Here is a 14451-nt window from a genome sequence, read left to right as displayed (position 1 = left end):
AACCTCTCCTTTAACAAACCAGGGCCATGTACCCACACTGAATTTCAGCTTGGTTGAAGGCACCTGCTTCACCCCAGGTTGTTGAATTTGTTCACCTGGAGCATGAGGCAAGCCCCTGGCTGGTGGCTTCCTGTGTACCTGCTGTGGCGGCAGCGTTGTCCCCAGAGCTGTCGGGGTCTGGTGTGCCTGGGTGGTTGTGCTTGCGGGGAGCTGGCTGAGCCGCAGCCACGGTGCGGGCTCCGTGTCCGTCCTGGGTCAAACCGGATCAGCTGTGCTCCGCAGAGCTGGGGCCACTGGCGGGGAAGGACCGTGCAGGAGGGTGTGGGCAGCAGGACTGGGTGAATGAGGAGCGTCCAGGGATGAGGGGAAGGAAACCAGTACCTGCTTTGGTGTTCAGAAACGGTACTGATGCTCTGCCCAGCCCTCCCAAAACAGTGTCGGTGCTGCAATCGGCTGTGCTGGGAGCACGCCCGCACCGCAGGCAGGCAGGCAGCCAGGCGCTGCTCCCGCAGCACAGCGGGCACCCAACTGTGGTGTTGGCTCCTGCACCGGGACCCCAGGAGGCTGCTGTTGAGGGACCCTACAGCGGGCAGTGTTGCTCACTATGGCAGTGGGGAACCCCCTGCAGCACTGGGGTCCGCATAGTGCCGTCCACTGGGGTGGATGTGATGTGCTTGGCTTCTTCCCGCACCTGGGACGGGGCGCAGTTCTCCTCCAAGGAGTTCCTCTCCAACTGTTCCTCCCTGGCACACTCTCATTTTTAAGCATGCTTCAGCACCATCCATCTCAGGCACATGCCAAGTACCCTGCGTTCCCACCAGAAAATAAAAGAACTAAGGCCAGCAAGGGGGCAGGGATAAAAAAAAAAGCTGGAGTGTCTTCAGGAAAAAGATACATAGAGGGAAGGGAATGGCAGATGCTGATGCTTAAATGAAGCTGTCCTCGTACAGAGAATCAATCTCCCTTTTCATCAAGCAGTAAGAGAAAAGGAAGCTGCTTGGTACATCTTGTGATCAAGGAATTAAGCCATGCATCTCCAAAACTTGTAGGAAGAGAGAGAAAGCCAGAGCTCATTCAGTCAAAGCAGAAGCCACATCCAGAGAAGAAAGAGTTTGCTTGAAGATAACTTTCTTTGATTAGTAAGAATTACCGTTCCAAAACATTTGGGTTTTTTTGGTATTTGTTTCACCTGACACTTTGCCACTGTGTGTGTGTATGTATATATGTATAGATATAAAAATAAATTAGGAAAAAAACCAGACTATTCACGTGAGCTATTTGTTTATATACAACATGAAGATAGTTTCTGGCATGCTGTTGTAGCGTGGGAGTGGTCCACGGACAGGGTTTTCTGGGGAGCAGCACTTACCCATGAAGAACTGGCACAGCTCTACTGTCATCCTGCATACAGGCGATGGACCTCACCAGCCAGGAGACATTGCTTATCTAGGTGTATTTTTGGCGAGAACAATTTGGGGCTTCTGTTTATGTCTGGGGGGAACTGGGTTTTGCTCTAACCTCAATGCCTGGCTGAGGTTTGTTTGTGAACATCTGGGAGCTCCATGCATGGGAGAGTTGGCGCTTGTGCTTCAAACCTGCTGATAGCTGTTGTTTTAGCTGTTGTCCGAGCATGTGAATGTGGAGCTGTTTGCTTCGTAGAGCTGGCTGAGTGAAGCAAACAGTGAAGTATATGTAGAAATTAAACTTCAGTGCAGAGACCATGTTAACTTTTCCAAAGTGTTCCGCTTAAACTGTGTGACGGGGTATTTCTTGTGTCGCATTTATGTTCCAGTTACAGTAATTGTCTGAACTGCTGTTCTAAGGGCTAACATTGAGTACAATTTTCTGTGAATGCCATAGTTTCTGCAACGGAAATGTTTTACTGGACAGCATACGTAACAATTTATCATTTCACCTCCTATTAAAATCGTACGCAGTATGAAAACCCATAAATTGTTTTACAACAGCAATGTTAACCAGCAATGCTTCTGAAAAGGATAATAAAGAACTACTTGTCTCTGATACACTAAGGGGAATGCGATCAGACAGCAGTGTCCTGAGCGGAAACAAATATGTTTAATAGAAAACTTCAAATACAACAAGCATTTTGCTTTTTTGAAGAATTTTTGTCATTGTTTACATAGAGGTGTTTATGCTCCCTGGAAGAGTGAAACGCATTTAACGAACAATATCTCTTTTCTCTTAGATTACAGAAGTTTGTGGAGCCAAGCGCGTGGGTTATTTTGGTCCTGCTCAATTTTATATTGCTTTGAAGTTAATTGCGGCAGCACAGTCAGGGTTCCCAGTACGGATTGAAAGCATTAAGAATGGTAAGTAGCAAATTTTGCTTGCAGCACTACATGCTTTTTAAACTTTTTTTTAATGCTTGTCAGCTCTCTGTGGTGGTAAACTTTCCTTCTAGCATGTCTATGAAACCATTGTATTTTGAGAAGCAGAGAAAGAGTAGGAGGTAATGTTACGTTCTCAAAGTGACCGGCAGAACGTTGCAGTGAATTACACACATGGCAAAGCTGAGATGATGTCCCTGTCTGGAAAAGGCGTTACCAAAGGAATGGCACGAATGACAGCTGATCAGTGCAAGGGATGCATTTCTCTCTCACCTGCAGCCTCTAATCTTGACAGCTGTGCAGAGTGGGTGCTGATAGCTGCTTTGGGTGGAGGCATGTTGCAGGGGGCATGGGGCAGGTCAGGGGTCCCCCTGTGCAGGGCAGCTCGCAACACTCATCTGTTTTAGCAAATAATCCTGCTGAAATAAATGGGTAATGGTGACAAAATCATGATGCTTCCTATCAGTACGTATGGAAACGTGTATTAGATGTGGTTTAAAACTGCTTTGTTCTTCTCAAGGAATTGACGGTAATATTAAAAGTACCATTTTTGATGGAGCACAATGCTTCTTAAAAGAGGCTTATCCAACTGAAGTGATTAAGAGAGAAAGCAGGTTCCTTTTAGCTGTGAAACCTTGACAGTGACTAAATGGAAGGAGCTTGATGTTCCTTGCCTTGGCGTGATGCATGTTCTGCCTCAGGGCTCAGGCTTCACAACTTCTCAGGCTTTTCACTTGGGCTTGAGCCTGAACAGGTTTGAACCCTTAGCTCCCGTATCCTAGGCAGGCATTCAAACCATGCCATGAGGCTGTGCTCTGGGCAAGAGTGCTTGCCACCATCCTGCTGAAGGCAGCAGTGCAACCAGCCGCGAGATCTGAGGAGATAGGAAAGGCAGGACCTACCCAATAGCCTTGCAGTTGGGTTCACCACTTCCAGCACAGTTTCTGCTCTGCTGTCCCTGCTAAGGGCAACGAAATGTAAGAGTCACCTGTGTTACAAGGCACAGGGAGGGTGTTGCCAGCCTGGCTTTGCCCCATCCTGGGCGGGGAGAAGCCAGGCTGGCAAGTGCAGGGCATGTGCAGACCCGTGTGAGCAAAGCTCCCGCGATGCAAAGCTCCCGACCAAGTGGTGGGGATCGGATGTAGCTGACACGGTTCGGTTCGGTGCCTCACTGGCAGGGGAGTTTTTAAACCAGGGGTGAAGCGGGGTGGCCTGGATTTGTCTGTTTTCCTTACAGACAGCTTGTGCACTCTCTTGCATTGCTGTCCTTTTTAAGGATGTTAATTTGAGGAAAAAAATCCAACGCCCCCCCCCCCCCCCCCCCCCAAAAAAAAAAAAACCCAAACAAAACCAAACAACAAAACAAACCACAAAACCCAACAAATTAGAAACCTGAACTAAGTGAGATTTACTGCGTATGTTTTCCAAGTCCATCATCTGCAAATAATCTACAAATTGGAGTGAACAAGGGTACTTGCAGGCCTTGTATTGATATCCTGCTTACTTAGTGTTACTGAGACACTTCCAGTGTTAATTACATTTTCTCTTTAAATGTATGAGTGCCTTTAGAGTGGGGTGAGTAACAGGCATCAAGCTCCAATTGATTCCTTTTTCTTCCTGGTAGCAGCTGTAGGTGTAAATGATTACAGAGATGATGTATGGCTGTGCCCAGTTTTGAGCAATCTGTTAATTTTGGTTGTATTGATCTTTCAGGGTGACTGTGCACAAAAATGAATGGCGTTTCTTCAAAATAATTGTGAATTGTCTTGAAAAGTGACAAAGTGTCACTCTTTAGCTCTGCAGAGCAGATGCGACATGGGACCTTTTGACACAGTTGTCTCTCCAGGCCTTGGCGTGATCTCTGAACCCTACCATTTTTAATTTGTTCCTTTTATGATGGCAGTGTTAAGGATACTGTGATCCCGACTGATTAATTTGTCGTTTCCCACAGAAACTGTGGGACTTATTCTTCTCGTTACAGACAACGTTTTGAAGGCAGGAAATGAATTTGCTGCTTGCTTTAATGACGTGCACAAGGCTTACTTCTTTCTCTTTGCATGGAGAGATTATATATAAAGCTAGTGAATGTAGCTTTGTGTAACATTCACGTTTTTAATAAGACATAAAATAATCCCAGGAGTTCCACACTTACAAATGTTGCAAAATATAAATAGTACTCTTTTATAGATAAACTTTTCATTGGCTTTACAAGACGATACTGCTTGAAGTACTTTTAATATTCTGTAGTCTCAATTGACTTTTTCTCTCTTCTGATGAAGAACTGCCTCTGCCGCGGTTTATGGCGCTGAAAAATGACAGTGAAGTACGTTATGGAACTCCGACAGAACTCCATGGAGTTAAATTTCAGGTTCCACATGCAACGTTGGAAAAAAATTCCTTCAAAAGAACAGATGAAGGGGACAAACAGGTAACAGGCCCACCTCCTTCAGGCCAGTATGTTGTTGTGCATCCTCCATTTGGGTCCAGTCTTGTAAATGATTCCACTCATATGGGCTTACTCAGTTTGACAGTACTAGACAGGAGATGAACTCCTAGCATGCAAATAATCCTCATCGGAGCTGTGCTCTGATTTTGATGCATCCTAGTTGCTTCCCTGAAGGGAATTTCTTCATATAAGCTTATATAAAGCTGTCAGCCCTGTAATATTTTGTATATGTTCTTTCAGTGTTGTCCTCCTACTTAGTCCAGCACTGTTTCTCGGTGAGGACTATGGGAGGAGCAGCAAATAGAAATCTGTCTGTGAAACAGAACATGAAACAGAGCCATTTCTCATGGCTGATATGATCCTTAGTCAGGACAGAAATATTCAATTGGAGAAGAGGTGTTGAATCACAAGCCACTATTTCTGTGTGGGATACGGCCATCAGGTTTTCTTCGATTCTAATTTTCCCCAGGAATAGTCCAGAAGAAATCTGCGTTACTTTTGTCCTCAGTGAAACATCGTCCTAGTGTCTGTCGTTCTGAGTTGCCAATTTAATAAAGCTATCCAAGGGAGATTTGTGTTACCTGTATTTAGGAGGGTTGAGAGCACTTATTGTGATACAAGCGGCTTAACAGTGCAACCTTGATTTCCATAATTTTCCCTAGGCCTGACACCTTCTCTTCTGGTAGCATATTGGGTCATGTTGTAAATGCCTGGTGGCAGGTGCTTTATCTTCCCCCAATGTGCGCACACATTCACCACACAGCGCGTTGGCGTGAGTAACAGCGTTCCCAGCCTGAGGTCAATGAACAGGAGTGAGCTGATGACAAGATACATGGGTGGAATAAGAGGATGAGGAAGAAGCAGCAGCATGTATGCCTATCTGCCTGTGTGTGCTGACACTGTAGTAGAACGTTGCCCTCAACCCCTGGCTCCATCTAGGTTCTCTGTTGTGTTTTATTTTCCTTTTTACACAGGAAAACAATCTGTAAGTCAAGGTAAAGAGAATGCTGTAGGGTAGACACCCAGTAACACCTGCAAATCCAGAGTGCTTAAAATACCAATTTGGAGATTTATTTCAATTTTTTGAAAGTTTTATATGAAAAATGCTCTCACCCTAACTAAATGTGTTATGTAAATTCAAAGATACCCACTCACATTAAACATTCTGCAAATACTTCTTCAGGCATCTTTTGGAAGTAAAATACCTTAAGCTGTTCATTGTAAAGCTTTGCCGTGGCATTGCCATGCTTTACCCCTAGAAGGCTCAATACCAAATTCCACCTTTACCAATTTTTTGTTTTTAAGGATCCTTTTCTTGGAAATAAAGGGCCTCAGGGAACTACAGCACTTGCCTAATCTTTGTCCATCATGCTGTACGCGTTCAGATTACCGTGCAGGATTATTTGGTTGTTTTGCTGTTGTCTCAGAATTCTGTTTTGTTTTGGTGTGTTTTTGAAACAGGAACCCAAGTCTCCACCGATGTCTCCAATCTGCTCACCTCCTGCTTCTCCATCTACTTACCAGAGAATACCCTTAAGTTATGGATATGGTAAATCAAGAAGTGGGCTGGAGCAGCAGCATGGAGGTAGGATAAAAGCTGGGATGTGCACATTGTACTCATTTTTTCTTTTCTTCTCAGAAGCATCCAAATTTCAAATGCAACTGACAGTCAGCCTAATGATTTTAACACTTAATTAGACCTGTGTTTTGGAAGACAATTTGATAATCTATTTTTATTTTGATTGTTCAGTCCTGTTCGCTTTCTGGTAATTCAGTTAGATTTATGTGTCTCTGCTCACACATAAATGCTAGTACCTAACCTCTGATAAGACTGTGCAGTATATCCCAGTGACAGAGTGTTTGTGAGTATTTTCAGTGTACCTGATGCTTTTGGTTTCATTAGAGGGGAAGAAAAGCACACTCCTGATTTCAGTATCTGCTATACTGGTTTTCAGATTGACAATGAACCTTCCTTTGCAGGAAAGGATGATAATATCTCTGGTTTTGTAATGGAAATAACAATAGGGCATGAATATAGAAAGTGTCCCACAACATAACTTAGACAAAACAGATGAAAATAGGGCACTACATAGATGCTCTGTCCTTGATCACACTGCCATTAGAGTAGGTGGCGCAACATTTTGATTTTAGTAAGAGGTAATGGGGCAGAAGCCTGTTCTACTAAGGCTTTAGAAGCTCCTGTGAATAGGAAGTTGCCTTTGCTCTCCTAATTGCAACTTCTGGTGACCGAGATGGTGGCAATAGTAGGCATTGGTGTATACCATCCCTCTGTCATCCCTCCTGCTTTCAGTTAGTGTGTTTGCAGTGAGTGAGGAGCGGAGCATGCTAGTCCTTTAGCTGTTGTCCTTATTTACAAATCAGTGAAAAAACAGAGCTATTACAACATTTTGAAACTCACTACAGCCATTGTAAGAACGTGTTCAACACTATCAAGTGGCCTTCATGTAAAAACCATACCAGTACTGAGTCACAGGCATTCGTGTGCTGGTTAGGTAAACAGTTGTTTGTTCAGAGATGGGACTTTTCCCCATCCTTGGAATAACTGATCAAAACAGCGGTGGTTGACTTCTGAAATAAGCAACACTAGCGAGGATGTCTCGTATGACACGTGTTCTGCTCCAGTAGAGAAGACATGTGGCAGGTAGCACCCACCCTGAAGAGCTGAGCAGGAGGCAACTATCGGGAACAGCCAACCATGTTGTGTGCTCTGCTGTTTTCTGGGACTCTGTCCCAGATCTGTCAGCATTGGGGGGGAGTATTTTGGGTGTTAGGTTTTTGTTTCTCTGAATTTGGTTGCAAATGTAACTTCAGTGAAATTTCTCATTAAGTCAATGGCTGTGCAAAGTGAGTAGAGGCAGCTGCATCCAATCCAGCTATCAACTTCTAAAATTAATTATTAAACTGCTTGAATTTTTAAGGTGATAACATCTTAGAGGTGTAGAACACCATGGTTATTTTCCAGAAAGGGAACCTCCCCTGTTTTAATCCCCCTGGGGTGATACTTCAGCCAAAGGTATTCTCAGTGGCAGTAAGCGGGTAACGTTTGATTGCCCATGCTGTACCAAGTGCCAGTCTCGATGACCTACTGGCTCTTCCTGGCCTTTAAGATTAGGACCCTTCCAATTTTCTGAAGAGCACTCGTATTCATGTTCGTGCCGGAGGTGCTGGTGCCACAGCACTGAGCTGGGTGGGCTGTTCAGTACTGCTGGTCTGACCCTGAAACTGGGCAGTGTGGCTTCAAGGGCAGCCCTTCGCACTGCATCCGTGACTATAGACACTTTTTTTGCTTGGGAGTTTTGGAAGCTTTTCTTGGTAGCAAACACACAGCAGTGTGGCCTTGTGCCTAAATCTCCTCTCTGAGGGCGTCTGTATGTTTTCCCCAACTTCCTTCCTGTGTTTTTTTCCTGAAATTAGAAGTTACTTGTACAGCAATAAAAATAGATACTAATGCGGGATAAGACCACTCAGGAAAGCAAGGGGGTTAGGGATATAATTTTTAAGGTCTTCCTGAGCTCAACATTTTTAAGATTTCTTGGTCTCACTTTTCATGAAGAGTCTTTTAACTTCTAACTTCTGTCTGTCTAATGCAGTCTTCTTTCTAGTGGTACACTTTAAATACACTGGCAGCAGCAGTTCTCAGCTCTGTAAAAGTTTGTGAGTTGCCTTTGTGTTTGCATGCTTGACCTATTTTTAAAACATTGTTCTTAAACGTGCTGTTATGTCATTGCTTACTATATTTGCTGCAGTGGAATACAAGTGACTTATTTTAGCAAAAGAAGTAGTAATTGTTACTTTTGTTTGCCAACTATTCCAAATAATGCAAAGGGGTGAGTCATGTATTTGGGTTTTCAACAGAAATTAGGGAAGGGGGATGAAGAGTATATAGAAAATTAGTGATTTACTGTTTGATAGCATTGTCAAAGCATTTTTTTTTTTGCAGCTCAGTTGAATTACTTCTTATTTGTAATGCATTCTTGTGCTATATAAAATGTATCAACTTATAAACAGGCTATAGAAATATTTATTTCAACGTGATGAACAATGATTTCTGTTATCTAGTAATATATAACTGACAATTTCTAGCAATGATGTCTGAAGAAGAATGAAGTAATGTGAAAGACAAGTATGTGGCTGGAATTTTGTTGCAGAAGACAAAATGGGCTCTCATACTATGCCACTAGGTTCACTTGGTAGATGTTTGACAAAATGAACTTTGATACTGTGATAGTAGGTTCACAAGCTAGATTCTTGCCTTTGTGGTGTTTAATTATTTCCTTTAGCCTAGTAGAATCCTTCTGATTACTCTTTCATTTATATACTTTATTTTAAATGTCTGTAGCTACTTACGAAGTCAGACACTCTGCTCACCAGCAAGATGGACTATCATCGGGGAATTATGGAACCAAACCTGCACTCCCCTGTTCAACTCTTAATCGGGTAATGAATTGCATGTTTTTCTTTAGAGGTACTACTAATAAAACAGTACAGAAATTAAAAACACACAAAAAAGGGCAGAAGAATTCCCCCTTCAAAAGAAAAAAGTTTTGTCCATGGTGTTGTTACACCAGAGGCTGATGCATGCTTTTTCCTGTATATGAAAAACTGAAAAAAAGCTAATGGGAAGGAGAAGTTAAAATAAATAAGCCAATTAATTGAATTGCTGAAGGTAAGTACAGTGAGAAGCGCCAAATAGCATAGATAGGAAAACTAGACTGTGAATCTTCAATTAAAAAATAAATTTAAAAAATTGAGGTTATCCTAGAAAAAATAAAACACTTTCATTTAAAATAAGAGGTTTCACAGAGATTCCTGCTTGATCTAGAATGTTGTCTGTAACACGTGCACAGAATTTACAGCCCAGTGCTTTGCATAGCCTCTTTTTTTTTCACCCCAGTTGGTTAAATCACATCTCAAACAGAATGAATGAATTGCTGGATATTTGCTTGCTTTTATGATATGGGTCATATGTTTTGCTGCTGGCTGCAAAAGCAGGTCTTTCAGATGTTCCAGTGTGCCTGCTGTGCACTGACTAGGCAAACAAGTAGTTTGCCCTATGGAAGGACAAAGCTCTCTTACGGGAGAGCTTTTCCTAAATAAGACTCAGAGGCTCTGTACCTTTTCCCTAGTGCTTAGCACCTGACACCTACAATAAAATGTCACCTGAGCCTCAGGAAAAGATCTACAGGTAGTGTCACATGATTTGTGCTAACTTGAAAGGAAATAGGGTGCATTTGTGTAGCACTTTGAAATGAAAGTTAATATAAAGCTTTATGATGTTGCCTGTTTTGGGGATCTTTTGAGGTGTTTCAGAACCGGGGTTTTGCGCTTTCTTAGGAAATGGACCAGTATGTCAGAGAAGGGGTTGCAGAGCTGGTTAGAGCCTGATTATTGTTCATTCTTGCTTTTGCAAGAGTGTGGTCATCCAGGCTTAAATCTTGAATACTAAGTCATTCCAGTTTGACAAAGGCGCTAACTGTACCAGCAGCCCTCTTCTAGACACCGCCACCCAACCTCCCTTAAACAAGTCAATCAGAAAAAAAAGGTAAATGGGTAAAATGTCCTTCTTCTCCAGAACATTCTTCTTCCTGAAGGACAATTTTTACCTAAACCATGGGAAGCGACAGAAGGTTGAGAAGATCTGTAGGGGGTTGTAAGTCTCCCTGGGTCGGTTTAATGTGTGCAGTTACCTGGGTGAGCTGAGGGTCCAGAAGTGGTATAGCTCTGTAGTTACAGCACCACTCCTAGATTAAATACATAGTTTCTTAGCAGAGCTAAATTTTCATGCACCATGCTGCATAAATACAGCTTTAGGTCTTTCACTGGTTCCATCCATTTTAGTTGTATAGAGTGCAGGTCAGGGTTGTAACGCATGCAGCCAAAATGAACCCTCAGAATGAATCCAGAGGTAGTATGGTATGACTTGGACTTTCCTTTTGCAGTCAGGAGTAGTAAGATTTCCTTTTAGCTTCAGTCATGTAAACTTCCTTCAACTGGCTGGTTAGATACCCAATATTAGCCTCAGCTTTAACAGGTAAGTAGTGGGATGGTAATCAGCGTGGCCATTTCTGCTCCTCATCCTTTAAAATACCTGTCTCATCATAGAATAGAGTGAATCTGGTTTCTTGAGGTTGCCATTGCCCCGCTTGGCCCTTCTGGCCCCCTGCCTGTGGCTGCTGCCAGTGTCCCTCCCTTCAGTCTCTTTCAGCAGAGCGGGAGCAGCAGGACAGCAGCGCCCACTACTCAGATGACCCTTGGAGGATAACAGAGGAGCAGCGAGACTACTACATCAACCAGTTCAGGTCCCTGCAGCCCGACCTGAACTCCTTTATTTCAGGTAATTTTACCAAACACTGTGTGTGTCGAGTAGAGGGACGAGACTGAGAGGTGAGAAGTGTTAAGTAGTTAAATTATTTTTTTTCTCTCTGGAGTGAGTTTATGAGAGAGTTGATTGCATTTTCTTTTTAGAGGCAGACAATTGAAAGAGCAACCAATACTGTGGCCATTATGTTTGTTCCTAAATACCCTGATTTTAGAAGAATAATTACATCTAAGGGGAGAAGTGCTGGTGATTCAGTAAAAACTAAGATGAGCTCTCTGCATTTGATCCGCTATATTTGTGCATCACACCTGCAGTGTATATTGAGCTGAAATCCCGCTTAGGGTTGTGCTTGCATTCCCAGCAGAAAGGTGGCAGCGTCCATGTGATGAAAGCGAAGCATACAGTTAACTGTCCTGTGTAGTCAAGCCTTGGGTGTTTATGGCTCCGGGGGACTGAAATTTTTGACCTTTAGCTGATTAAAAGCAAATCCTGGAAAGCACATGCACGGTAAAAGTATTGTTAACAGCGTATTGAGATTGCATTTCCATCCTGAATAGGAGGATCAGGCTGCTCGTGGGAGGGAGGCACTGCAGGTACAGACAGTTGGTCTGGCAAGGAAGATACCACAGGATTTAAACTGAGGCAGTTTTACTAAGCCCTGCTCTGTTATTGGGGTTCAGGAGGCTCTGATCCAGCCAAAAGTTTAAATTACCTGCTACTGAAAAATTAATGCTTAACCAGTTCTTTGTAAATTTGAAAGTGAGTCCTTTGCCTCAGTTAAGTTCCCTTAATATAATTTGCTTGAAAGAGAAAATGGTGGTACAACAACATGGTGTTTCCTCACAGATGTATATATGTCTGTTACTATGTATGTATGTATATATGCATATACAGCCTCTCAGGTAGCTGTGTGTTTTCCTTTATGTTGAGCAAGAGTCTCAGGCAGTCCTTGCACATCCAAAATTACTATTTATAAATGATAAATCTGAGCTTCCCTGGCATCCTAAAATAATTAAGCTGTAAAATTCCTTGCTGCAGAGTGCTACAGATGCTAGAGGTTTGTCCAGGTTTAAGAAGTTATTTGAGAAACCTGTGATTGAAAGATCTGTCAGAAGTTATTGAATGTTTAAGTGCTACCCCTGGTTGAGAAAGTTCCTGAATCGCAGGTGGTCAGAGGTTGGGGGATATTCTGGAGCTACATTATTATCACGTGGCTTTGTCATGGTCACACAGTCCTCCCTTGGTATCCGGTGTTGGAGAGAGCATGCTGTGCTAGGTGAGTCTTGGACCTGCCCCAGTTACAGCTTTTCTTATGCCCTGCAGTGGGTGATCCGACCTGAATGCACAAAGGGAAGAGTAGCAGACACCTTAGAAGCGTCTGCGTTACATTTGCCTTACGTTTTGTAAGCCCCTATCCAGGAAGGGCTTGGAGGTTACAGGGATCTTGTGCTACCTCTGTAGCCTGTGCGGATGGGATGGTGAAATAATGGATTTATTAGCTAGGAGAAGAATGAGAACGGCTGTTGTGGCAGGGTGAGTGAGGATGCCTGCAGCAAGACGTAGCTATGCGCTATGTGGATCCCCTGGGTTTTTTCTTTTTTTTTCTTAACATTTGAGCCACTGCAGGGAGAAGTCATGGTTGCAGCCGGATCGTGGGAGAGCAGTGCAGACACTACAGCACTGTACGGCCACATACATGGCTTCTGGGTGAAGCAGAGCTGTTTGTGTGTGTTAGTTTGTCATTGGTGACATACTAATTATGCTGGTTAGAATCACTAGTACTGAAGTATGTTTTCCGTTTATTTTTCCCATATGGAGGGAATGGGGAAATGAGGTCAACAGCTCTGTCTGGCTTTCTCTCTCACTTATTCACCAAGCAACAAATGGTCCAGCAGCTCTATTAGCATCCAGTTAATCTGAGCATCTCTCGGACATAAAGTAACCAGCTGCTTCTGGTACAGCAGCCCCGGGCAAAGGTAAGTAATTTGAGAATTTATTTCCAATGGCTAATTAAGGCATGGTCTCCCAACAGGTTCCGTGGCAAAGAATTTCTTCACAAAATCAAAGCTGCCCATCCCAGAGCTTTCTCACATCTGGTAAGTACTGTAATAGTGTTGGGGTTGCGTATCCTGTTTTTTTAAAAGATGCTTAATTCAAGAGTTCTTGTTAAATTTTGAAAAGTGTCTTCAGTTATAATTGCTCTTATCACCAGAATCACTTCCAGGCCGAAGCAGCAGGGTGCTCATTGAGCTTCCTGACATGCTTGTTTTCTGGAGAGATGTTCGCCTGCTCAGCAGGGATGGGAAGGTTTGAACAGTGACATAACCGAGAGCTGTTCTTAAGTATATCGTAAGCAGCATCATTAGCTCAACGAACTGATGTTCTTCATGAAACAACACAGAGAAGTAGTACCTCTGGAATGTTTTAGATGTTCTGTTGGTTTTTTGTTTCTGGCTGTGTTTTGTCAGAGGAGGCCTGATTAATGCCTAATTTTTGGTAAGTACAACTACATAATTCATCAGTGCTTTTCTAATGAACCAGCACATTTTACTTTTCATGAGCTTATTTAGGAACGATTGCAGATGGAACTGTACCTGATAAAATTTGACAAGGAATCTATTATATTTTCATAAACAACATGGTGCTTTGTAATTCAGTGTCATCCTTGCATCTCAGATAGGCAGAACAAACAGTTTTAAATGTTGATCAAAAATGCTGATAGAAGTTTAACTTTTATGTATGCTTTTATGAAGAGAGATGAGAAGAAAAGCTTGCAAGAGCCTACACATCTGTCGGGGTCAAAGAATATGCCTGGAACCTTTTCAAAGCAGATTGTCAGTTGTGAAAATAAAAACAACTGAAGAAACATTGTGTTGGGGAAAGTAAATACTAGAATTTAAGACTATTTAAGAAGAATGGGTTAACCCAATGTGTTAACAAAACACTTTTTTTCAGTTGCTGCCACAAGTTGTCCTCTGTGCAAAATTTAAAGGAAAGTATTCCTTTCTAGGAGATAATTATAATTTTGTGATGGTGTGTTTTATCAGGCTGTGTCACTGTATTAAACACACGGGATGTTTCAGTCTTTGTTACTCTAACCTCAACAGTTTGAAAAATGCTCATTACTTTCAAAGAGTAGGAAGTTATGTGTTAGTTTATTTTAGTCCACATACTAATGATAAAATATTTATTTCTTGCAAAGAGTTAATTTATAAATTTGAATTCTTGAATTTCTGAAGTCCATTTTTATTGATTGAGAAGCATCCTAGAATTAAAGGCAGAACAGCTTTAGTGAGCACTTAACAATAACATTAAAA

At 42.6% G+C, this 14451-nt stretch overlaps 1 protein-coding gene across 1 annotated transcript in view; it reads left to right on the top strand.

The window, feature by feature from the left end:
- Positions 1–14451, top strand: part of REPS2 (RALBP1 associated Eps domain containing 2) — a 102893-nt gene that overhangs the window by 33328 nt on the left and 55114 nt on the right. The window contains exons 2-7 of the mRNA XM_064474855.1: positions 2207–2330; positions 4628–4776; positions 6256–6379; positions 9155–9252; positions 11011–11149; positions 13167–13230. Coding sequence (XP_064330925.1) covers positions 2207–2330; positions 4628–4776; positions 6256–6379; positions 9155–9252; positions 11011–11149; positions 13167–13230 — 698 coding nt within the window. The remainder of the gene's footprint in view (positions 1–2206; positions 2331–4627; positions 4777–6255; positions 6380–9154; positions 9253–11010; positions 11150–13166; positions 13231–14451) is intronic.

Source organism: Phalacrocorax carbo, chromosome 1 (genome assembly GCF_963921805.1).
Source record: "Phalacrocorax carbo chromosome 1, bPhaCar2.1, whole genome shotgun sequence".
Taxonomy (NCBI): Eukaryota; Metazoa; Chordata; class Aves; order Suliformes; family Phalacrocoracidae; genus Phalacrocorax; species Phalacrocorax carbo.
Note: the sequence above shows the minus strand (reverse complement) of the source record. Positions and strands in the feature narration are given on the sequence as shown.